Below are 24017 nucleotides of genomic sequence, written 5' to 3'. Positions count from 1 at the left end.
GGCGGGCACCGGGGTCGATGCACGTACCTCATGTAATAACCTTTGGAACATATCGGCGTTTGATTGTTGAATCGATTGAAGTAACACCGATAGATTATCCATTGACATCGTCACCTGATTAGGATTAGGGCTTCTTCTTCCATCCTCGGATGGCCGTGTGCGGTGTTGCGACGGAGTTACGGCGTCGTTTGATAATGGCGGCGCGGCGACAGAAATATCTAAGTGTGGTTCGCGCTGTGGCGATTGTGTGCGAGTCCTCCGACGTGAAGAACGGGTTTGCATCGGGGATCTACTAGTCATCATGATTGTGTAGAACAGTCTTTTTCACAGGAAAACACGATCACAGTTCCAAATTCTCACAAGACACACGGGAAGGGCGCCATTGATACGGCGGGGTGCCGTGGGGTGTATTTATTTTGTTGTGTTTTGTAAAGTTCAAGAAAAGTGGTCGCAATCACTGAAAAAAACACTTTATTTTTAAAGTCACAATCAGTTTGTCACACACTTACTACACTTAGTACTAATAATTCGCGTAAATCTAGCTTAAACAAAATTAAACATTAAATATAGTCGCGAAATCGAGCCGGTAAAACGCCATAATGTTTTCTTAATCTTGCGTCCCTCTGCGGGGGCGCGGGCGGCGCGGGCTGAGCCGCGTTGTTCCCCGATTGGCCAATAGATGGCGCCGGAGGTATTATTCGAGTAATATCCCGCGTTACACTTCCTATATATCTAAAAAGCATAACTGATCTTAGAAAATTTAAAGTAGAACTTAAGTCATATCTTTTGAAGAAGTGTTACTACACAGTTGATGAATTTTATAATGACAATGAAAATTGATTATGAAATTAACATGACACTATTGTATTAATTTATTTATTTATTTTTTATATATATTTCTTTTTTATTGAACTTGACATCCTTAAATCTAAATACCTTTGAAATTTTGACATTATTGCTTAATTCAATTCATTGACATTGTTACTTTGTTTTTGCTATTTAAATTATTATTAATTGCTATAAATTTTATGTTATTAATTATTTTTGTATATGTAAAATTGTTATGCTCTTGTCATGAAATGTTTAAATATGTTAAATGGATTATTATTATTATTATTATATATAATGTCGAACACAATGTAAAAATTGTTAACGATTACATAAATAAAAAAAAAAAAAAATATCAATCAGAACTTTATCAATTTTAATACAAGTAATCATGAGTACCTAGTTACCTATATTATATTTGAATGTCGGTAAATTAAATTGTAAGTTCTCCAGAGACAACATCTAAATGGACTGCACAACATGAAGAACAAGCCTCCAGGGACCAGCACGCCTCGATTGATAAATATATCATCGGCCCACATCCTTGGAAATGTATCCGATTTAATTAAGTCTTTACGATCGTTTGCGACACGTGAGGCTGAATGGCACCGCGTCTTTGTATTGTGAGCGAAGTCTAGTGTCGCATTGTCGGCAAGCAGTGGGAGGTTGCCCCGGTTTCCGAACGCACCTGTCAACCACGCTCCAAATTCAAAACACAAATTTAAAATTCAAACACGAAGGTTCAAAATGAAATGAGAAGCGTAGGTGTTTTATAGGAGCGTGGGTCTTTTATAGAGTAACGAACAGGAACGTCTCAATATGGCGCGACGACGTGTTAAAGAAAGTATTGTCGGTTTCTGACAATAGCGATAATTGATCGTGTCGACTCTACCTCATGCAGATGCCGTCGGCGCACCCTTTATTTGTACCCTGTTGTGTTACACAGATACAAAATTTATTTCGTTTGTTTAGATGTCTTTATGTAGGTTAGAAGATTGTTACAAGTAAATCTTTTGACATTTTAAAAGGCTGGCGTTTGATTATGTGCCAAGTTTTTGTGTTGGATTCCCACAAGAAGTTTACGAGAATTGGGTCATCTGTTTCCACAAAGTCATGTCAATACAATAAGCAAGCCAAACCAAAACTTTTCTATCCTTATTCTGTTAATCCTTATGGAAAAAATACTGCTAAGAAAGAGAGTAACCAACTTGTCGTAATCATAAAGCGAAAGCATAGGTAACTTGTCTAGTGTTGTAAGCAAAACAGTAACATGCATATGAGGTTAAGGTCCTGTCGACTGCTGAATCATTAGGCAGTCAATATGAGACAATGCAGCAAGTTTGTGTTATAAAATAGTGCTACTATGCGATGTGGTAACAGGCGTAACGCGTGCGGTAGGTAGACCATTGAGCATACATTACATTCTACTCACGCAGGTTTAGTCAGTAAATGGTAGTGTTTACAACAAGATGCAGGCTTCGACAAGACATGCCAGCCACGGCATGCTAATGAGTCATTAACACGGTGAACTAAGAGTTCTGAACGCCAACGGGTCAATGTTGAAACATGTCAAAATTTTATGTCAAAGGTATTCAAAAAGTTTCTAAATTCTGAAGTGGACTCAAATCAAATCAAATATACCTTATTACACACAAACACAACATGCAAAAAAATATACAACATAATATAACTACAGTACAAATAGGCGGCCTTTTGCTCTGAAGCAATTACTTCCAGGCGACCACTGGCAGGAATCAAAAATGGAATCGAGATTTTTGGGATCATCGTCATCAATTAGAGGCACAAGTTTAGAATCAGTATCAGTCATCTGTATGAAAATCTACAAAAACCTACCTGCCTATTTCTTCTCTAGAGCTCTGAAACGTAACACCATATTGAGTCACCGTGCTGTCCATCTTAGCACCTGATGTGTCTTCAAATGCGTGTTTGTGTTGCTTGGTCTGAAACATTATGTCTTAAATCAAACTAAGTACTTAGTACACGTACGTAGAGCTACAAGTGCTACAACATTTTTTAATGCCATAGAAAACAATGTCTAAAGTTAAACAAAATAGCTTCGGGATTAGAAACATACCCTAATACCATTTTCTTATTACTCAAGCGTTTGTCTATACCAAACACAGCTGCATACCAGACCAAAACCAAATGCAAAGCAACCTATTACTAAAACCCCATGTTTTAACACATGTAAATAGCCAGTATGTTGTAAAGGAAACCCAAAACAATCCATCACAGCATTTTGTGCGCACGTCTGCCGTTCACCGGACCGCTACCGTTATCTACAGATCGATGGACGGTTTTTGTCCAACCAAAAATACTTCTTGCCTTCTGAAGCTCTCAAATTGAGGAATGCAATTCATTAAAGTACATAATAGTCTTGTCAGAGTATGAAACGTAAAGAGGTTTCGTAATAATTGAATAACACTCGGAGAAATTTGGGGCTACAGAAGAGATTGGGGACCCATTTTTTCCCATGAAACGAACTTATTTGATACCCAAATCAAAAAGCACTTGAACACTATTTACTGACCCACTAGCGAAGTTTATTTGTTTATTCACAACCACGTGCTATTTAGACAACAGTCGCCCCCACGGCCACGGCCTAAAATATACACAATCTCGAAACAAAAACTTTAATCCTGTATGTCGTGGGCTCGGACAATGCCACTCGTTATTATGAAAACACTAGCGCACGCAGTCCGCGGGGCGCCAATTATTCGAGCTTGCAACCCTATCGAGCTGATTATTCGCACTGGCAACACTGTTACTCGTTCATCATTATGGCGGCCAGTCGCGTGCGGATGGAGGTCCGACACGCGACTCCGACGCAGATTTTGGAATATTTAAAACATTACACATTATAATTACAAACAAGACGTGATCATTCATTCGGTCGTGTCATTTTTTTTCATTATTATGAGGTTAGTAGTTTATAATGAACAAGCAAAAATAAAAATACGTTTAATAAATAACCATTACATACCTACTCTTTACTTAAAATGAGAGACGACGATTAAAATAGAAGGTTAATCAATACTACACTGTGTGAAAATACTCTCCATTTGGTAAATAATTTTAACATCATCGAACTCGCTTTAATCTCGCATAAATTTAGTTCACTAGTTCTGTTTCTCAGGCTTATTAGCGAAAAGATTTTGAGCACTCAAGGAATCGTTGCACACGATTTCAATAACAATCGCTTGTTGATCGACACCGGCGAGCAATTAGACGATACGCGAGCAGCGGAGCGCGCGAACACGCACAAAGCGATCCGTTTCACGCAAATAGCCGCGGCCCGCCCGGCCGGCCCCCTGTTTGCCGCTCACTCGCGATTAAACACCTAATACACATACATTAGTCCTGCCATTGTCGCCAGCCACTCGCAAATCGCCACTCCACCGCTCACATTTCAAATTCTTTCTTCTGATCTTTAATTGTGGGAAAAGAACACTCGAATCTTGCAGTTTATCGAGCTCGATTCGATCGATTGTGGGAATGAATTTCGATGAATTAAATAATAGTTCGAGTTTACGAGAGCGCTTATTAAAAGTTTCCGAATTCAATTCTTTCTAGTGCTACCTAATTGATTGTTAACTTAACACTAGTTGTGCAAATCTATTGTTCTGTTACAATTTGTGTATCTCGCTGTTATTATTCCTGACCTACATTCGTAGAGCAATATAAAAGCCGTTATTAGTTCGTTAACTATTCAAAAAGTCAGTATTATTACAACTATGTATTACCATTACAATGCCGTTAAAGTAATCCATTGTGTTGTGCAGAGAATAGGTATCTCTTGCAACAATCGATAATCCTGCAAACATAATTTTCATATTGAAAACAAAGTAGGTAAGTATAACAAATGTTAGAATAACATTAGGAACAAAACGTGTGTTGTTTCTTCGGTATCGTTTACAAGCGCGTCGCGCCCGCGGGCAGTGCTCGTTCAAAAACAATTAGAGCTAAAAAGTGAAAAAGGGTGGTGTAAGGCGGCCCGGGGCGCGGCTGTGGGAACACCTTTGTTTTTGAACGCATTGTGATTGCTCACGCGGCTGGCTGACGGCGCTGACAGCCTGTGCCGATTGAAAACAATTCGCGCGCTGATTCGCGGCAGTGATTGGGAAGCCCGCGCATATGGCGAATTAAAACTCGGTCGGTCGTGAATTTTGTTGTTTCGCTTGGATTTCAAAAGCCAAAAACATAATAAAACAAGATGCATGATTCACTGGTTATACCACAAAAAAGGGAAGAATGTAATCATAAATACAAAAGGTCGTGCGAACTTTATACCACGTAATCTAGATCATCCAGAGTGCCTGTAAGTGCAGAGCCACAGACAGTCAGCGAACAATTTGGAGCCATACTTGACATTAACATCATGGGATAAAGGGACTGTATAAGTAATGATAGCGCACAGACTATCGCCTGTGAATTCTCCATCACTTTTATTTAAGACACTGCGAACCAAATGTAGCTAAGTTTTCACACATCCTGCTTGGCGTCCTGCCCGATCAAAATCAGTCAATCTTTCCGTCCTGAAGAAAAGATCAATTTCTTTACAAAATGTATACGATGATGATTATCTATAAAACACAAGCTCATGACTGTATAATTCGTAGGTACCTACTTACGAGTATAAATGGGATAACTATGGTAGTGTTAGTGTTCTTGGTTTAGCCTACACAGACATTAAATCGTCTAATATTAACATAGCTATAAGGCCAATGTTAAACTAACACGACTTTGTTTTATGTACAGTCATGAGCAATATAATGTACCCACTTTAGGACTCTGTCACACTAACATATTTGACATTTAGTGAGACTTACAGTTAAATTTGTCAAAAAAGTTAATGTGACATGGTACCAAAGTGTATACATATTAATGCTCGTGCGTGACCGTACATCAGTACGTAAGTATATCTTAAATATATTGTATTTATTCCAGTATATCTTAGCCAACCAACCAGTCCATCCAGTAAACGGCCTCAGTGGTCCAGTACTTGAGCGTTGGGCTCACTATCCGGAGGTCCCGAGTTCGAATCCCGGTGGGGCAAATCACAAAAATCTCTTTGTGATTCCTAGTTCGGTTAGGACATCATCTGATTGACCAGAAGTAAGATAATCCGTGCTTTGGAAGGCACGTTAAGCCGTTCGTCCCGGTTACTACTGTACGTAGTCGTTACTGGACTCATGTCAGGGGCCTTTAGCGGCTCAATAATAATCCTGACACCAGGGTTGATGAGGTTGGTCATCCACCTCCTGTACTCGACAAGAAGATCTCTTCTAGTGACATGTTTGACAAGGAGAGATTGGAATCTACCAACAACATAAGTGAATACTTCAATACCTTCACACCATCACGTTCTCTTGAGATTTTGAGAGCTTTTACTTACCTATAAACTATGATTATTGATTTTTTAAATTTCAACTTGTGGGCACGTGCTGTCGAGTGCGGGGGCTATCGGAGGTGTTGATCGCACGTTTTGGGCTCCCAATGGCCCCCGTAGCTCTTGAGGGTATAGGTACCTACCTCAGGGGCGGTGGATTTGCAGCGCGTGCCGAATCGCTCCCCGGCGCCGCAGCCAGGCGAGGGCTGAACTGAAGAGCCTAATTGACGCACGTGCGACGAGCTATTGTTTAATAGACAAGAGGACGATGTAGACACGAGAGGACGATGTATTTAGCGGAAATGTTATCGCGCCTCCTCATCTCGAGGACGTTTAACTGTACACTCGACTTGGCTTTCAGTCTTTATAAATTATTGTTTAAGATTAAAAGGGTTGTCTGAAATGAAATAAATACATTTGTAAATCTTGTTTTAAGTTTACGCGGTTATTATCATAATTAAAACATACGAGTAATAACGGGTTCTAACCACGTTTAAAGCAGGGATATGAGACTCCCGATATTTCGACACTCTTGCAACATGCGTCTCATATCCCTGCTTTAAAAGCGGTAAGAACCCGTTATTATGTGTTTTAATTTGTATATGTTTTTTTACTTACACGTACCTATTGTTCGCATTCATGAAGTAGCAACTTGGTCGAAAGTAAGCAGATATTATTCCGTGTCCATCCAAAAATTACTTTATTTTCATATTTTTTATATAATATATTACCTATCTAAATAAGTACATTTAGTTATAGCGATATGCGTCAAATCTATAATACCTAAGTGACGTCAGAAAAAGCTTTAGTTTCCGCCAGCCAGCCCGTGTATTTTATAATTTGTGCGTTATATAGAGAATTTGCAACTAAAACTGCAACTATTGTTTATAACTGTACCTAAATTTATACACAATGAAATACTTTATCTTTATCTTATCTTTAGCCTTACGTAACTATTTACATACTTAAACTTACCTACATAATAAGTCACTATGGTGTTGTGGTCCTGTGTGTCACCGACTTGACTCTCAAACGGGTAGCGCCGGTTCAAATCCCCGGTGCCGGTTTTACGCTTATGAGTTATTAATTCACCTAAAGCTAACCAAAAGCTCGGTGAGGTATGGGTACTTAGTTAATCTTGCGATGGATACCTTTGACTAGCCCAATTGGGAATATAGTCGTTGGTTTATAAGGTAATGTTATATATCTACATAAACTCACGCCCGTAAACCCTAAAGGGTTGAGCAGAGCCACAAATAATCAAAGATAACTTAAATTGCAGACGGTTTTGTTATGAATTCCTATAATATATTATAAGTATGATAAACCGCTACGGTGACAGATGATCGCTCCATCGCCCTTTAATCCATCATGTTAGAAACGACAAACTATTCTACACATAATATAGCATCACGCCGTTATCCCCGAAGGGGTAGGCAGGTGTATAGTATGCACCCACTTCTCGCCAGCTATGTTTCAGTCCGTCGTACCTAATAGAGGGGCGGACCTATTGCCATTAACCGGGTACGAATCCTGGATGCTGTCAATTATCTAAAAGTCTAATGCGGTGTTATAGAGCCCGACCCGCGATTCGAACCCGTGACACTACGATGTAAGTCACGCGTTCTCCGAACAGGGCTGTGACGGCCTCCGTGGTCCAGTGGTTGAACGTTGGGCTCACGATCCGGAGGTCCCGAGTTCGAATCCCGGTGGGTTAGTTGTGATCCCTAGTTTGATTAGGACATTACAGGCTGATCACCTGATTGTCCGAAAGTAAGACGATCCGTGCTTCGGACGGCACGTTAAGCCGTTGGTCCCGGTTACTACTTGCTGATGTAAGTACGTAATCGTTACATGAGTCATGTCAAGGGCCTTTGGCGGCTCAATAGTAACCCTGACACCAGGGTTGATGAGGTTGGTAATCCACCTCACAACCCACACGATAAAAAAGAAGTAACACATTAGATATTTTTATAAGCATAATGATTTAAAATCGCAAAACAAAAGAAAACCCAAAAGTAACAAAGTGAACCAACACTCGTTCCTAACAGGGAACTTGTTATTTTCTTCTACATTTTCGCGTCTGTAGCCGGACCCGGGACAAATGCAACCAACTGTCCCCATATTCGCCCCGTGTTTGTGTGGTAACAAGGTGTCCGGTTATCTTCCTGGGTATAACGAGCTCGCCGCTGTAGCACCTACCTTTGTCTCTACCCGGGCGTACTCGACTCTATACAGTCCAGCGACTGTCGATAACATTGTTATTCACGAGGACAGGTCCAGCTACGAATATTTATTGACAGATTATTATAATTATTGCACGATTTATACACACACACACACACAAACGGATAAACTCAATAATTCGTACCGATCGCGGATAAACTCAATAATTCGTACATATTCTGTGATTTCACAAAAAATAATACACCTAGCGACATCTATTGTGTAATAGTGATAATAAGTAGCGCCATCTTGTATCAAGTAGCTGTCATTTTATAAGTTTAAATGATTTGAAATAAAGAATTCTAACTAAAAATAATTTACGACATGTATTCTAATAATAATAATTATATTTAAAATAGAGGAGCTCGGTGGCGCAGCGGTTAACGCGCTCGGTCTGCGATTGTTGAAGTTAAGCGACTTTCGCAAAGGCCGGTCATAGGATGGGTGACCACAGATAAAAAAAAGTTTTCATCTCGAGCTCCTCCGTGCTTCGGAAGGCACGTTAAGTCGTTGGTCCCGGCTGCATTAGCAGTCGTTAATAACCACCAATCCGCACTGGGCCCGCGTGGTGGTTTAAGGCCCGATCTCCCTATCCATCCATAGGGAAGGCCCGTGTCCTAGCAGTGGGGACGTTAATGGGCTGGTGATGATGATGATGATGATATTTAAAATATAAATATAAAACACCTTACCTCAAACATGTTGATGTTTTATTCGCAAGCAAATTACGATGTACTTACATTCGTTATTGCAAACCACCTTTGCATCTCGAATGGCGGCTATATTTTTTCCAAATGTCGCCCGCGAGTCTGCAAACAAGCAACTTGATCCTACTCGTTGGGGAAATAGTTAAATTGGCTCCCTAGTTATAGGTACAACCACCAAAGTAGAAAGACCCTTGAGTAGTAACAAACAGTACAAACAAACAGGTCATGTCATACTGGTATTGTCGTCGGTCAAGTTACGAATTACGATCGCGAAGGGCCAGCAAATATTTGACGTAGAGTAATTGTCATAGGAGACGATGTCTCGTCTTTCGGTGCCCTTATGGCTACGATTCGCGATAAAAATACTCAAGATGTATGTACTTACGTAATAATTTACTAGATTCTCACGAGTATAATTAAATTATGTTTTTCTCTGAAATACTTAAAGAACATCTTATGTCTTTCCTTCCCCTTATAGATCACCTATATGGAGTGATGAGTGAGTTACCTTACATCATTATTATAGCTCTTAGGATTCGGTCCTAGACCTAGGGAACTGTAACTGCAAGTTGTCTTATGATACGTACTTGTTTATTAGCAAATAAATATTGTTATAGTAAATATTAATTAGTTTTAATTGGACAGTAAAATAATTCTGTACTAAGTACCCTAGTTCGACCTAAGAGCTGAAGAGCAAGGATATTTGGGATATTTTCTACGGATATTTTCCAACTAGAAATAGGTAATTAGACCAATAAGCCTCCAACAAATTTAAAAGGTTTTATTAGAATAAAAAAGTAAAATTGACAATTTACATCAATCAAATTGAATACTTTAAAAAATATTTGAATTTGATTATTATTATAATTAATTTCATTTTTCTTTAATATCGTAATTAGATTGTCTTGTATTTGTGACTCCGTTGGTTAAAATGACGAACATACACAAACTGTGGGAGTACAAAGAGTACATCAACGTGAACGGTATGATGCTGGGGAATGAGCTGATATCACGACTGCAGAACTCTCTTACATTGCTGCAGGTACGATATATGATGTATATGGGGTGGGCAGATCTACAAGAACTAGTCTACGTAGGTATTTCCAAACCATTGCCAGGAACAAGCGTCCGCTACTTGAACAAATAAAGTATTCAGCATACTCCACCACTACTCTCTACTGTCGACAGTAGGTTGGTGAAAAACCACCATTTCGTTCCGAACCTGACCACAATTTAGGTGGTCACAGGTGGTCATGATGTCTGGCAGCCATTCATCGTCTCTGTCATCATCAATGTTGCCTACAGTAACCACCTTCGCACTAACATGGACAGTATGCCAGACTTAAGACTAGTCATAACAATGACTTAAGACATCTGGTTGCAGGTAGAGAACCACTTCAGCCAAATGCAATACTGGGGGCAGATCTACGCGATCGACGCAGACTACCACATTGCGGTCGGCATCACACACGACGCGATCAACGAACGCAAGTACTTCTATACACATGACTTTCTCTTCTGGAGTTTACTTCCTAAAGCAAAGAGGAAGTACAAACACCTCTCCCTATTGACAACGTTCCCCTTCCGCGGCGATCCAGCCCTCAAAATCAAAGTTCTAGATGAATCCTTAGATCCAAAAGACCCGGACAGGTGCAAAGAAATGAAAGAAGAAAGTCGCCTAGCCGCCACCATCAGCAACATTTGCGAGGAGGCCGAGGTGTGCGCCCGCGGACAGCTCATCAAGCAACCGGACGGCACTATCGTTATCAACTCTAATTACTACGGGCTGACAGCTGCGGAGGCCAAACTTCAGAAGTCGTACTACCACATCCGCCCAGCACAACATCGCTGGAACACCAATCTCCTCACTCGCCCAGATTACAACTACAGTATGGATTTCCTCGATTCCATCGACCAGGATATTCCGACTGGAAGCTGGGACCTCAGCGTGGAGCAAGGCGGCACTGTAATTTATTTAAAATGCCTCTACTGGCCCGGAATGTCCTACTTCCATAAAGTTCGCACCCCGGAATCAGGTTTTCTATATGTCGGCAATGGCCACAAGAATTTAGATGTACCTTTTGACCTCTCCTTTTAATTTCGTTTTATTTTAGTAAATGTTCTATTTAAAACTAATACTGCATTCTTTTTCACTGCTATCAGCTTTAGCCGCGGAGGTTGGTGTTGCTCTAGGTATGGGCTTTAGGGTGTTTTCGCACTAGATCCGATATCTGTAAAAGCCTTACACTACCTAATCTATCGGGCCCTAATAGTCAAGGACGCAGACACAGACATCGGGATCGGGGCAATGCTCAGCAGTGGGCGGTGCCACAATTTCGCCGTATAGTGTAATAGCGCTAATTATGACTTGTGGCCACGCGTCCTGGACGCATCGGGCCCGATGAATTGGGTTAAAAAATGAAAATAAATGAGAATAAATGGGAATTTAGCGGAAATACCGCGAAGATTATTCATCACAGGGTAGATTGTTTATCTATAAGTTTTAGAAATGTACGATTGCACACAGCTCAGCATAATGTTATAGCAAGAGGTACTTAATTCTTAATTCGTTCTAGATATTTTCAAATGCACCTGTGAGTCAGGCAGTCCGAAACATCGTAATTTCTTCGTTTTAGAATTTTATCTAATCAAGTCAGCGAGCCAACCCGACTTGTCAACCAACAACGTCCTGCAATATGGCAACACATAAAAAATCTATTCATTCACTCACTTTTTTGTACAGTCGGTGTGTTCCCTCCCCTCACTCATGTCATTCAATCAATCGTTTCTTTGCCCATTGTCGGTCGTCACTGAAAAATAATTTTATTTTGGCGCCGTTTGTAACCGGCTTTTGTACTATTTTTCGAATTTATCATTTCACGGTCACTAAATCTAAGTTAAGTTAAAACTAAAAGTGATAAAATGGCCGCAAACGGCGTAAAAACATCGGAGGACGCCGATATGGCGGAGTGCGACGGAGAAAAAGTTGTGACAATGATGGACGTCTTAAAAGAACAAGAAGACTTTGAGGAGGACGCTAACGCAGTACTCGGGGCCTCCGATGATAAAAACTGCACATATTCCAAGGTAATTTATCGATGTCTTTATCCCATAAGTAATATATCTTTGGCCAAAATGGCTGGCGATGTTGATTGTAAACGGTCTAATTTGACGTTTACACAACCACCTCAATACAATGTTACGTAGAAGCCAGCATAATGGGTTAATAGGTGGCACATGGACGGGATAGAATTAGATTATAAGGGGTACTGAAGGTTTGGGACCTTTTTTAACATTCCACCCTTCATAGTTCCTCTCCTTTATGATCCATTTGATTGGGCTCTACTAACAGGCGACTTGTATGTTTAACTCATAAACGATACTAATATTAGTCTTTAGTGTTAGCCACCAGTAGTAACTAACATATTGCTTTTCAAAAGAGAATTGTATCAATCATATTAACAACTTATATAAGGCATTCACATGATGTAATTATCTTATACAATACTCATTTAACTTTGTACCATTTTCACTGATATACGTAGTCGGTCCCAAAGTTCTGTCATATATGAAAATAGTGATAAAATAAAAAGTACCAATAAGTTTATAAAAATTTATATATCAATTTAAAGTATATTTATTAAGAAATGAAAATAACTTAAAATTATTTGAAATGACCTCCCTTGTTTTTAATAACTTCCCTCAAACGCCGCGGCCAGTCATCTATCGCAGCACGCACCATATTCATGTCTATTTCAGCGACGGCTTTTTGTGGGGTTTAGCACAGACCTTGTTCTCTAAGACCTGCCAAATTTTATAATCCAGAGGAATTAAGGTCCGGACTGGAGGAAGGCCAATCTTCGAGTCTAATAAAGTCAATTTTTTGATGGTCGAACCAGGCTTGAGTAGTTTTGGCTTTGTGTGCAGGCGCAGAATCCTGCTGGAACACGAAATGATGTCCTGAAAATAGCGTGTTGGGCAGATCTTTGACAAGCCGATTCAAAACCGTCTCTTGGTACACTTTTGCACTGGTTTTGACACCTTTTTCGCAGAAATGAACCTCCGTTGGCCCATAGTAAGAGACACCTAACCAGACCATCACTGAAGATGGATGATGCCCATGTTGAACCCGCGGAACTTTTTTTCCTGCTTCTTCAGAGTTCTCTGCGTACACTCTATCGTTTTGCTTATTGTACTTTTCTTCTATATCAAAAATTTTTTCGTCTGTAAAAAGTATGTCACGGTGTCGGTTTCTCGCGTACCGTTTTAATAACAACCGGGATCTTTTGAGTCTAATTGCTTTCAGGCGGGCATTAAGTAAGTGTCCACTCTTTTTCTTGTATGCTCGCAACTTAAGGTCTTCGTTTAAAACCTTTTTGACTGTTTTTCTACTGACCCCCATCTGCAAAGCCATCAGTTTCTGTTTTCGGACAGGATTTCTTCGTATGCGCGCCTTTATCGCTTTGATCACTGCTGGTGTTCTTGCGGAGCGAGGCCGGCCAGTTCTTTTCTTGTCCTCAACACTTGAGACTTCATTATACCTATTTATGGTACGATACACAAACCTAAGTGTTATTTTCAAATTTTTGAGCAACTTGAAAATGGTACTCGGCGAGTGTCCACAGCGATGCAACGCTAAAATTGCGATTCGGTTTTCTTTCAAGGTCCACTCCATCGTAATAAATCACGGCAAATGATCATTTTTTGTTTTAAAATAATTGTCAAACATTCAAAAATGGAACGCCATAAAATTTTTCTAAAAGCATGTTCGAAATTTAAAAATAATGTGCCTGTGACAGAACTTTGGGACCGACTACGTATTCTGTTCAGATAAGGTTAAAAAGCACCAAAAAGCATTTAAAATTTTATCAATAACTTTATTATATTTCTAGGGATATGTGAAAAGGCAGGCCATCTATGCATGCCTCACCTGTTGCCCTGAAGCCACATCTGACCCCATGAAGAGAGCAGGAGTATGCTTGGCCTGCAGCCTGGCTTGTCACGAGAATCATGAGCTGGTGGAGCTCTACACCAAGAGGAACTTCCGCTGTGACTGCGGCAACCCTAAGTTCACGCAACCCTGCCAATTCACCCCAAACAAGACAGATTTGAACTATGAGAATAAGTACAACCAAAATTTTAGTGGAGTCTACTGCACGTGTCGCCGACCCTACCCTGACCCTGAAGCTACTGAGGAAGAGGAAATGCTCCAATGCATTGTGTGTGAGGACTGGCTACATACAAACCACTTAGAAGCAACAGTGCCTCACAATGATCAATATGCTGAAATGATCTGTAAAGCTTGCATGGAAGATAATGACTTTCTCCATGACTATAGTGACCTTGTGGTCAATGTTGCAGACAAAGAAATTATTGTAACTGATCCTGATTTTGACTTTTCTAGTATTATTAAGAACAAAATAAGTAAAGAAGAAATACAAGAGAAAGTAACTAATGGTAGTACTGAAACTGAAGCTGGCAAGGAAGCCACTGAAAATGCCTCTGACAGTATTAATAGTTCTGAGGAGAAAAAGAATGACGAAACATCAACAGATGTTGATATGACAGAAGCTAAACTAGAAGGTGGAGACAGTGCCTCTAAGGAGGAACAAAGCACTGAAGGGGGAGACACAAATCCAGATAGTGCCACATCTACTACTGAAAAAACTGAGGACCAAGACAATATAAATACTGAACCAGAGGAACAAACTGAGAATAAAGAAAAAACTGAATCTTCTGAAAAAGAACAAGGAACTGAAGATGCCGAGTCTATTAGCAAAGAGGAAGAAAATAAAAAGACAGAAGATAATGCTGCAGTGGCAGAAGGTACTGGCATGGAGCCTGTAGAGTCTACAGTTGCGGAAGCAACAGCAGAAAGCAGTGGGGAAGCAGCTACTTCTACAAGTGATGATACAGATAAAATTGATACAACTGAAGGAATCTCAACGAAAACAAATGAACAAATTAAAACTGAAGTAACCAATGAAACCTTGAACAAAGAAAATGACCCACCAACACCAAATAAACGAAAACTCTCTACTGAAGAAGCTGAAGAAGATAAGTCCCCTAAAAGGCCAAAACTAGATGCAAAACCTTGTATAAGGCCCAGAGGTGTTAAGAGAGTTTACAAAGGAGCCACCTTTTGGCCGGGGAACTTACGTCAAAAACTTTGCACCTGCGGCGAATGCGTCGCCATGTATAAGGATTTAGCTGTGCTATTCTTAACTGACCCTGATGATACTGTTACTGCATATGAGGCTTTAGGCAAAGCCAATAGTGACGGTGCACCATCCTCACAGTATGAAAAAGGTCTTCAAGCCCTCTCATCTCTTGACAGGGTACAACAAATAAATGCAATGACTGAATACAATAAAATGAGAGATAAACTCCTTGACTTCCTAAAAAGCTTCAAAGACAGAAAAGAAATTGTCAAAGAGGAGGATATCAAAGCATTCTTTGCTGGAATGAAACCCAAACGCGAGCCCGACGGCGTGTATTTCTGTCGGTAAACTTAATTATAAGCCAAAAACCTATACCTATTTGTATTTTAAATTTTGTAAGTGACTGACACATTCCCAGTGCTTATAAAATGATAACTGTTAATTTTCAAAGCTTGATAATTGAAAATGATTACATTTTAATTAAGTACAATTTGTTTTATTTCCCATTTATAGTCAATACATTATATGCAGAGCAACATAAGCTATGGACTAGAATAGAGGTGAGTAGCCTGTTAGTAATATAGAAGCATAGCTATATTAGCGTAAAAATAGTGTTATTTCGAAACAAAAACAATCTTGCTTGTTTTGAGGAGGTGGAAATTGACACGTCACTTTGTGTTAATACTAATTGTCGTCGATGAGCATTATCGACAAATTCGTTAAGGGAAAACAGGTAAAATACGATAATAAAAAATTTGGTTATGGAAAGCAATTTTTGCTCTAAGGTTAAACACAATGTAAGTACACTTATGAGAAGACTATAGAATACCTAAAGGTTGCCTGGAAGAGATTGCTACCTTAGCAATAAGGCCGCCTGTTGTACTACCAGTTTAATTATAATACTAATGTATTTTTAATGTGATTCAAGTGCAATAGTTATTGTATGGTAGAAGTGCACTTTCAATATAATCACAGACTTATCTCAGAAGAAGATAAGCATTCCTCCTGTACTATTTTTTCTCTGTCCTATTAGTTAACAATGACCAAGACCTAATGGATAAAACTGATGAGCCCTATTACCTGTCTTTGTAAGGCAAAACAAATCATTTACCCAACAAACAAGTATAACCATAATTTTACAAAATGAAACATCATGAGCAGGTAGGAGCATCATGTTTATTGTAGAGTAGCGACATGTCACACAATCACTTATAAAGGATGTCATAGTGGCCTGGTCGGTAGAGTAGATGCACCAGGGGCTTCGCGCCCTCGGGGAAGTCGTGTGCTATCACCTGTGACAAACAGAATAATTAGTTGATGTGGTTACAAGTTGTGTAATTATTTACAAATAGCTTCTATGTCATCACACTCGCGTCAGACAGAGTACTGTGGGGTGGAAGGCAAGAGGGAAACCACTGCCCTATTTTTCCCTAAAAACGTAGCATGGAGAATACTGCACCGACAAGAGCATGGTTCTTAAATTAATGTTGAGCTTCTATGTGTTATTCTTCCAACACTTACGCCTGTTCGACGTGAGTGTGGCTGCTGTTCTGCATTGGTTGCTTCTGTCACTTTGGAAGCGGTCTCGCTAGTCGAAGATTCTTGTTCCACCTGAAAAGGCGGTAATATGGCGCCTCTATCGTGTCTGATAACATCCTCTCCAATGATCTTACAAAAGCCATTAAAATATACCTCACTATAGTGTTATACACTTCTATTCAACATCAGGTTTGGACATACTTTGGTCCATCATAAAACAAAGTCATCCATATCAGTAAAAAACCATCTCTGCCTATAATAAAGGATAAATCCTTCTACCCAATATTAAAAGATTTCAGTTTTGAAATATAATGAATGTGTACACATTCAATCCATAATCTGAGTCTAAATTAAATTATGTTCTTATGCAGACAAGTCATGTAAGGGTAGCTAGCTTACCTGGCTTCCTTCTCCACGGTCCATATACTTGACTCTGACTCCCACATTGAGTGCGTTGCTCAAAGCAATGATGTGAATGTGGTCAGACTCCTTATACATAGGCTCCACCTCCTAAACATTACAGATAACTTGGAAAAACTTACTTCAGCCATACCCTTGAAAACTAATTAGCTTAAGGCAAGAAACATAAACCACTGTAAGTCACAAAAATACACTTTTGTACATTGCATTGGCAAATTGACAACTGAAATTATTTTTTACACAAGTACAGAAATTTTTAAGTATATTGCTACTTGATAAAACTGTGATATTTTCATACCTGTCTACAAAACTCTGTAACAGTCCGTGGGCCTTCAATAAAATTCTGGTAAAATTCACACTGTGTCTGCAGCTGGCCAGATGTGATGAGGCGCAGGTACACTACAATGTAGTCAGAGTAGCCCTGCTTGTTGAACTTGTCGTGCAGCTCCGTGCGCACCTCCTCCAGCGTGTCCGGTGACCCGCCTGCCTGCTCGCCCACCCGACTCACCACCTCCATAAACTACAACACACAAAAGCACCAAATTATCAACAATTATTCCATACCTAAAAATACATATTGCTCTAACTTACTAACCCTACACGCGCATACACTGCATAACAACAAAAGTATGAAAAAATAACACATGCAAATTCTTGCTCTTTGTTACAAAAAATAAATAAAACATAACCTTAAAAAAAAAACTCACCGTCTCATAAAAGTCCTCAACTGTGAACTGAGAGAACCCTAAAGCAACGAGAGTGTCCTTCGAGTTCTTTGCTATTTCATAGAACTTTTCATATTCGGCCTTATCGGTCAAGAGTTGTTCTAAATACGCGTATGAAAATGCACGGAAAAAACAGTTTCCGTCAGGTCGAGTTCTCCTTATGCATTTGTACTTAGAAGAAAGGTCTTTTACTTTTAGAAGGTACACCGGATCCTCATTGTATTCTTTTTCTAGTGACGACAAGTCTTCGAGATCACCGACTAGCGGTATAGACTCTGATATCTGAAAAAACAAACACAAACATCACGTCATTATTATGATAACAATCGACGAATCTAAAACTGAGGAACATTAAAATTAGGAGAACTTGTGGCTTACCTCCTTTTCTATCTCCCGTTGTTGTTTCATAATCAGCTCATCTTGATTTATAGAATTATCAACTAAATTACCGGTGCAGCCGCTACTGCTCGATGCATCGTCCGCCATTTTTAAATAAGATTGACAGATGAATGAAAAACAAATGAAATTCGATGTTTGACGAATCGGTTAAAAAATACAATCGATGCGTTCAAAATTGCATGGTCGGTTGAACGGTCAGTTAGTCAGAGACCGACAGACAGACAGATGACAAATCCAACAAGGAAAAGTTTTGGACAGATCATAGGGACTCAAAAGTCTAGTACTCCAAGCCTTGAAGTGTGTAAAAAATATACGTTGACTCGAAAACCAAGCGAAAATCAAATAAAAGGCTAAAAGTGTTAAATCCTATTAAATTAAACACTAGTAAAGTTATAAATATGGCTGGTGAAGTGGTTGTGGACGCCTTACCTTATATAGATCAAGGGTACGATGATCCAGGCGTCAGAGAAGCGGTAAAAAACTAACATAACCTCTTTTAGCTTTAATATCTACTTTACATTTTAATTTAATGATAATGTGGCTTTTTAGGCACTGGCAATGGTTGAAGAGGAATGCAGGCGATATCGTCCGACGAAGAATTACCTAGAAAATGCAGGTCCTGACCCTAGCAGTGCCTTCGAGACCCAAGCTATTCAGAGAGAAATGGAACGTGTACAACAGAGACTTCCTATGGAGCCACTGTCTATGAAAAGGTTTGTAGTACACTTATACATCAATCTGAAACATCTATAGTGATAATAACAATACCTTTGGTAATAAGTTGTTGTTTAGGTTTGCTCCGGAAATGTTACTTTAAAACAAGTGTTTCTTTACATAGTATGTACTAGGTGGTGGCGTTGGGATGAAGTAGAGAGGTCTGGCTTGATGCAGGCTAGGCTTTGTCTGATTTCTACACATAGGCGGTCCTGGGGGTGTGAGCACACACCATGGTAGTTTCTGCACTGCAAATTTGGGGCGACAATGCGAATCCGTCAGCACCTGGGATGACAAAGCAGCCCTATTCAGGGAGGTACTGCTTTCTCCGCTCAGCCGGAGAGGGGGCTAGAAAAGGTGCCCTACACAAATGCTCGTCCCCACTTGAATGGTGGTAGTAACCGCGGCTGCCATCGCATCACATAATTCGTGGTCGACTTAACATGTCATCATGTACTAGGTATATATAACTTCTTATGGATTATCACTTTGTTCTTATTTTCGCCATGCCATTTCGTTCAGCTTCACTAATCCAGAATTTTGAATATTTTTTCCATAGATATGAGCTCCCACCTCCCCCTGCAGGTAGGCTAGGTGAGCCTGCAGCGTGGGGGGAGTCTGTGGACAACTCCCATGCGCAGCTCTCTCACCAGGCCACACGCGTGCTGAACCTCGAGCTACAGCTGCAGTATGGCTCTGAAGCCTGGCGCTCCTACCTCAACACACTACAGGCACTTGTCACTCGCTCCCAGAATGTACACAGTAATCTTAGGTGAGTTGATTAATGAATCTCTAGTTTTAATAAAAATGTTGTAAAAATGTTACTTCAGTTATGCCCCATCTTCTCTGGTTATAGGAAACAGATAGCATCAGTGAACTGGGAGCGCAAGCGCTCACAGACGGCGTCGGGGGCGCGGCTACGCGCGCTGCGCCGGCGTTGGGCTCAACTCGTGTCCGACAACTACCGCCTCGAACGCGCCATCATGCAGCTCGAGATACAGCTGCAGAAGGTACTCATTGCATTTTATTTTAGCTAGAAAGACCATGAATCATTTTTATTTTGGATCTGTAGAGATGTATTGTGAAGACGTAAAAACAGTAGGGATACTATTTGCGCTTTAGAATGGTGCCCATGACAGCAGGACAGAAAGATAAAGTTCAGCCTAGTGTGAAAGAGACATACCAAGAAAATGTACTATTCCTAGAGCTGTCTTATGCACCATGCTATGACTTCTCTTTCATTAACAACACTGATCTGGTCTATTAGATTTAATCAATCACAACAATGCATCTGTCTTGCTATTAGTAAAAGAAATGTCAAAGATAAAATCAGTATCTCTATTTTATTATCTGATTTCACAGGCACAAGGCCAGGTCTCGGCTGAAGAAGGCCCCGACATGGAAGCCATCAAGCAGCTGCCAGACAAGCTCAACTCTGAGAATGAGAAGGAGGTGCAGAAGAAGATAGAAGACATGTTCGCCGACTAGACAATGGGATGGGCGGCATCCCCAAGCTGATGTGACCTACTGATTTTTCTACTATGGTGTGTCTGTATATGGAAATAACAACAGGAAATCTTAACAGAGCAGACTGATAGATAATTAAATTTACATTTTGAAAGGAATTGATGGAAGTGACGTTAAGGGGTGTTTAACAGTAAATCTAATTCTTATCCTATCTTGAGTCTTAGAATGACGGATAGTAGGAAGTTACTATGAGATATCGGATGACAGATATAGTGCGTAAGCTACCAATACAAATAGATTACGACGCTCTAACTGATTATAATTATAATCTTTATAATTTTTGTAAAATATATTAAATTAAGTTTAAATTGTATTTTAGACTATTTGTAAATAAATAGATTAATGAACTTAATTTTGTTTTATATTTATCAATACTTAATTTACACTTTCGAAATTTTACTACCTTAGTAGACCTTAAAATTAAGGTATAGAACGTCTAACCTCGAAGACGGAAGATATATTAGGCGGCACGTATGTGTAAAGGGATCTCAGGAGGTACTTAAACCATACCTAACATGCTCGCTATTTTACTATTCGCGCGCATCTTGAAGAAATGAACTTATAAATAATACTATTTTTTACTTTGAAATGTATTTTTTTACTGTGGTATTAATAGGCCCAAAGTAAACTCCGCTCAAAGCGAAAAGTGCATTTAAAAAATTGATATGTCAAATACTGTTTTCCCGTAGGTACGTAACTTTGTTTTTCATATTTTTATTCGGGTATAAGAGGTTTTTATTCATAATTTCAGAAACACAATGACTCTGCAAGATACTTTAGGTAACCGGGAACTTGCTGACTTAGATTTGTCTAAGGTAAAACATACATAACCGTGTAAATATGTTGTCTTTATGTGCAATTGTTTTCAGACGATTTTCAATAAGAATATTTTGTTTATAGGTAGCAGCTTTACAGCAAAAGCGGACGTTAGCATTCGTAAACCACTTCGTGATCACCACAGTTCAATTCCTGAACAATTTTATGAAAAAATGTGAACACAAACTAATGCACTTTGAGCGCAAACTAGAAAAGGTGGAAGCTGCAATGGTCTTGTTAGAAGCTAGAGTAAGTTATTACCGTAATACTTGCACGTCAATTATTGTGCCTTATGTCGACACCCAATTTGATAATCATGTATGAAAGGAAATTCCACCAACTAATGTTCATAATAATAACTTTTACAGCTTTCCTCAATCCCAGAAGTAAATACAGAACCGGAACAGAAGCCACAGAAAACACCCGACGAGGTTGAGCCTTCCCAGACAGTTGACCAAACTGACTCTGAACCACCTAAAGGAGAATCTGACAACAAAGCAGAAGAACCTCCGGCACCCGAGCCATCAGCACCAGTCCATCCAGAATATGAGAGATTTGTCAAGATGGTACAAGTTGGAGTCCCACTGGAAGCTGTCAAGTTAAAAGTGTCATTGGAAGGCCTTGATCCTAATATGCTTGTTAAAGTGCTAGGAAAATAACGGGAGTACAGGAATCTATCTAGGTGTAACACAAAAACTGAGATTTGAAATGTAACTTTGTAAATAAATGTAAAGCAAGCTGGCAGATTATATCCCTAGAAAGATTTAAATTCTTCAAAATATTACATCAATGCTATGTTCAGTCAGAGAGAAGCATAGGGTGCTCAAGAAAAATATGTCATGCATGCTTGATATGAGTGGTCAAGGCAAATTTGCTAGCAGTGGCAAAAAGCTCTTGTCAACCTTTTCAAGACTCCCCTTTTTAAAATGTGTTCTAAATTAAAAAATATATTCAATTGTGTAAGGTATATTATATTAGTTTGTATTGTAAATTATTTAGGAAAGTTCAAATTTTGGTTTATTTAGTTTTAACTATTTATATGACTTGTTTATACTGTAATAAACCTATCTGTTTTTAGGGATTTCTTTTAATTCTTGAGTATTGGAAAACAAGTATTATTTACAAATGCAGTAGTAGTCTAGTTTGTGAAACCTATGATCCATCTACATGAGTAGTTTACCTGAGCTAGAATTTGTCGACTTAACTTGATCTTGAAGAACTCACGAATAGTAGGCTTAATAAAGCTAGTTTCCTATCCTTTAAATAACATGAAAAGTAGTACATTTGAATGTCAAGGAAGAGTAAAATGTTTAAAATGAAACTAGGAGTTTAGGTAGTCTTATTTATTAGCCAGCCTAGAACTGGATCATCTGTCCCTTCCTCTTCTTGTCTCCTCCCAGCTCGAAGTGCTTGCAGCGCTTCAGTGCAACCTGTGATCGCACCTTACAGTCTGCGCACTCAAGACGAAGCACAATTTTCTTTGTGGTTTTCGCCTGAAATTAATCAAGTTGTTATGTACTCTAAAAAATATTATTACCTAAAATAGAAAACATGAACACATGTTTAAAGTGCTACCTATCGAATCCAGTAAATACTCTATGAGTAAATAAATTTATTTCATTCCTCATCACTAATTTAACTGCAATAATATTTTTGTATCTCAATATCCAGTTAAGGACAGGGGGATTTTCTTTAAACTTTTAAGGTTAAATATTAGGCAGGGATTATGATTATTCTACAAATTTTCTGGAGCTTTTCAGAACTAATTTTATATACAACTCTCAGTTGAAAAAGAGCCAGTTATTCAGTATTCTATTGCGAAAGATCTACAGAGACTGCGTTACAAGATCTGATGACATAGAAATAAGTCCGGCTCACTAAACTAGTATCAAGAGGTTATGTTTACCTTTTTCTTGAAGATGGGCTTAGACTGACCACCATAACCTTGCTGTTTGCGGTCATAACGTCTCCTACCCTGGGCAGCGTGCCTTTCTTTGGACTTTTTGTACTGGGACACTTTGTGGGTCTTGTGGCACTTGCATTTTTTGCAGTACGTTCTGCGCTGTTTAGGTACGTTCACCTGGAATTTGTAAGACGAGCTATAGAAATATATACACCGTATTGCACTGCATCATAACGCACACCATTTAGAAAACAATATTCACAATTTGCTTTGATAAAATTCATGATTTATAAGGATTAATTTTCTAAAAAACACAAACCATTTTGACTCCCGATTCGCACGATTTCAAGGAAACGTCAAAGAAAGAAAGAGATAGAACAGATTATGACAGTGACAGCAACTTTTGGTGTTGCCCCACAAAAATAACAAACCACAGGTTGCTTATTTCATCATGCATTCTACAATTGTTCTACAAATTTCAGTCAAGGATTAATTTCTAATTTTGACACAAGCTATTATATCTTAGGTATAACAGGTATAACACATATTTTGAAAACTTCTGTTTCTGTTTTTTTCCGGTCCTTCATAATCAAATTCTTTTTTCACTTTTCTTTCCTTGAAACGAATGTGTCAATTTGCCAG

General features: G+C 39.2%; 6 protein-coding genes across 6 annotated transcripts; 4 read left to right on the top strand and 2 right to left on the bottom strand.

The window, feature by feature from the left end:
* The first annotated feature begins 10102 nt into the window (after positions 1-10102).
* LOC126368331 (radial spoke head protein 9 homolog) lies at positions 10103-11269 on the top strand. The gene is made up of 2 exons (XM_050012242.1): positions 10103-10213; positions 10556-11269. The coding sequence occupies exons 1-2, from the start codon at positions 10103-10105 to the stop codon at positions 11267-11269; spliced, it is 825 nt and encodes a 274-aa protein (XP_049868199.1).
* A 667-nt stretch (positions 11270-11936) lies between these two features.
* Positions 11937-15822, top strand: LOC126368406 (putative E3 ubiquitin-protein ligase UBR7). Its single transcript, XM_050012379.1, has 2 exons — positions 11937-12258; positions 14064-15822. The coding sequence occupies exons 1-2, from the start codon at positions 12094-12096 to the stop codon at positions 15678-15680; spliced, it is 1782 nt and encodes a 593-aa protein (XP_049868336.1). The 5' UTR covers positions 11937-12093; the 3' UTR covers positions 15681-15822.
* A 668-nt stretch (positions 15823-16490) lies between these two features.
* On the bottom strand, positions 16491-18509 carry LOC126368480 (ubiquitin thioesterase otubain-like). Its single transcript, XM_050012502.1, has 5 exons — positions 18395-18509; positions 17999-18298; positions 17590-17811; positions 17271-17381; positions 16491-16624 (listed from the first exon to the last, which is right to left on the bottom strand). Exons 1-5 carry the CDS (start codon positions 18500-18502, stop codon positions 16538-16540), a joined length of 828 nt encoding a protein of 275 aa, XP_049868459.1. The 5' UTR covers positions 18503-18509; the 3' UTR covers positions 16491-16537.
* A 193-nt stretch (positions 18510-18702) lies between these two features.
* Positions 18703-21008, top strand: LOC126368487 (pre-mRNA-splicing factor SPF27). The gene is made up of 5 exons (XM_050012510.1): positions 18703-18888; positions 18965-19128; positions 19689-19901; positions 19986-20139; positions 20492-21008. The coding sequence occupies exons 1-5, from the start codon at positions 18814-18816 to the stop codon at positions 20615-20617; spliced, it is 732 nt and encodes a 243-aa protein (XP_049868467.1). The 5' UTR covers positions 18703-18813; the 3' UTR covers positions 20618-21008.
* Positions 21009-21311: 303 nt separating this feature from the next.
* LOC126368501 (WASH complex subunit 3) lies at positions 21312-22549 on the top strand. Its single transcript, XM_050012524.1, has 3 exons — positions 21312-21471; positions 21557-21721; positions 21841-22549. Exons 1-3 carry the CDS (start codon positions 21415-21417, stop codon positions 22129-22131), a joined length of 513 nt encoding a protein of 170 aa, XP_049868481.1. The 5' UTR covers positions 21312-21414; the 3' UTR covers positions 22132-22549.
* A 251-nt stretch (positions 22550-22800) lies between these two features.
* On the bottom strand, positions 22801-23781 carry LOC126368517 (60S ribosomal protein L44). Its single transcript, XM_050012544.1, has 3 exons — positions 23695-23781; positions 23379-23552; positions 22801-22965 (listed from the first exon to the last, which is right to left on the bottom strand). Exons 1-3 carry the CDS (start codon positions 23695-23697, stop codon positions 22828-22830), a joined length of 315 nt encoding a protein of 104 aa, XP_049868501.1. The 5' UTR covers positions 23698-23781; the 3' UTR covers positions 22801-22827.
* Between the last annotated feature and the right edge of the window lie 236 nt (positions 23782-24017).

The sequence above is a fragment of the Pectinophora gossypiella genome, chromosome 7 (genome assembly GCF_024362695.1).
Source record: "Pectinophora gossypiella chromosome 7, ilPecGoss1.1, whole genome shotgun sequence".
Taxonomy (NCBI): domain Eukaryota; kingdom Metazoa; phylum Arthropoda; class Insecta; order Lepidoptera; family Gelechiidae; genus Pectinophora; species Pectinophora gossypiella.
This window is presented reverse-complemented; position numbering and strand designations above follow the sequence as displayed.

What these genes read in the sequence shown, in the direction of transcription:
- LOC126368406 (XM_050012379.1), top strand. Translation starts at nt 12,094, where the DNA reads ATGGCCGCAAACGGCGTAAAAACATCGGAGGACGCCGATATGGCGGAG. An exon ending in AAAACTGCACATATTCCAAG is followed by an intron (nt 12,259 to 14,063) that starts GTAATTTATCGA and finishes TTATATTTCTAG; the next exon opens with GGATATGTGAAAAGGCAGGC.
- LOC126368501 (XM_050012524.1), top strand. Translation starts at nt 21,415, where the DNA reads ATGACTCTGCAAGATACTTTAGGTAACCGGGAACTTGCTGACTTAGAT. An exon ending in CTGACTTAGATTTGTCTAAG is followed by an intron (nt 21,472 to 21,556) that starts GTAAAACATACA and finishes TTTTGTTTATAG; the next exon opens with GTAGCAGCTTTACAGCAAAA. An exon ending in TGGTCTTGTTAGAAGCTAGA is followed by an intron (nt 21,722 to 21,840) that starts GTAAGTTATTAC and finishes TAACTTTTACAG; the next exon opens with CTTTCCTCAATCCCAGAAGT.
- LOC126368487 (XM_050012510.1), top strand. Translation starts at nt 18,814, where the DNA reads ATGGCTGGTGAAGTGGTTGTGGACGCCTTACCTTATATAGATCAAGGG. An exon ending in ATCCAGGCGTCAGAGAAGCG is followed by an intron (nt 18,889 to 18,964) that starts GTAAAAAACTAA and finishes GTGGCTTTTTAG; the next exon opens with GCACTGGCAATGGTTGAAGA. An exon ending in GAGCCACTGTCTATGAAAAG is followed by an intron (nt 19,129 to 19,688) that starts GTTTGTAGTACA and finishes TTTTTTCCATAG; the next exon opens with ATATGAGCTCCCACCTCCCC.
- LOC126368331 (XM_050012242.1), top strand. Translation starts at nt 10,103, where the DNA reads ATGACGAACATACACAAACTGTGGGAGTACAAAGAGTACATCAACGTG. An exon ending in ACTCTCTTACATTGCTGCAG is followed by an intron (nt 10,214 to 10,555) that starts GTACGATATATG and finishes ATCTGGTTGCAG; the next exon opens with GTAGAGAACCACTTCAGCCA.
- LOC126368480 (XM_050012502.1), bottom strand. Translation starts at nt 18,502, where the DNA reads ATGGCGGACGATGCATCGAGCAGTAGCGGCTGCACCGGTAATTTAGTT. An exon ending in TTACAGAGTTTTGTAGACAG is followed by an intron (nt 17,382 to 17,589) that starts GTATGAAAATAT and finishes TGTAATGTTTAG; the next exon opens with GAGGTGGAGCCTATGTATAA. An exon ending in ACCGTGGAGAAGGAAGCCAG is followed by an intron (nt 16,625 to 17,270) that starts GTAAGCTAGCTA and finishes TGTTTGTCACAG; the next exon opens with GTGATAGCACACGACTTCCC.
- LOC126368517 (XM_050012544.1), bottom strand. An exon ending in AGCCCATCTTCAAGAAAAAG is followed by an intron (nt 22,966 to 23,378) that starts GTAAACATAACC and finishes GATTAATTTCAG; the next exon opens with GCGAAAACCACAAAGAAAAT.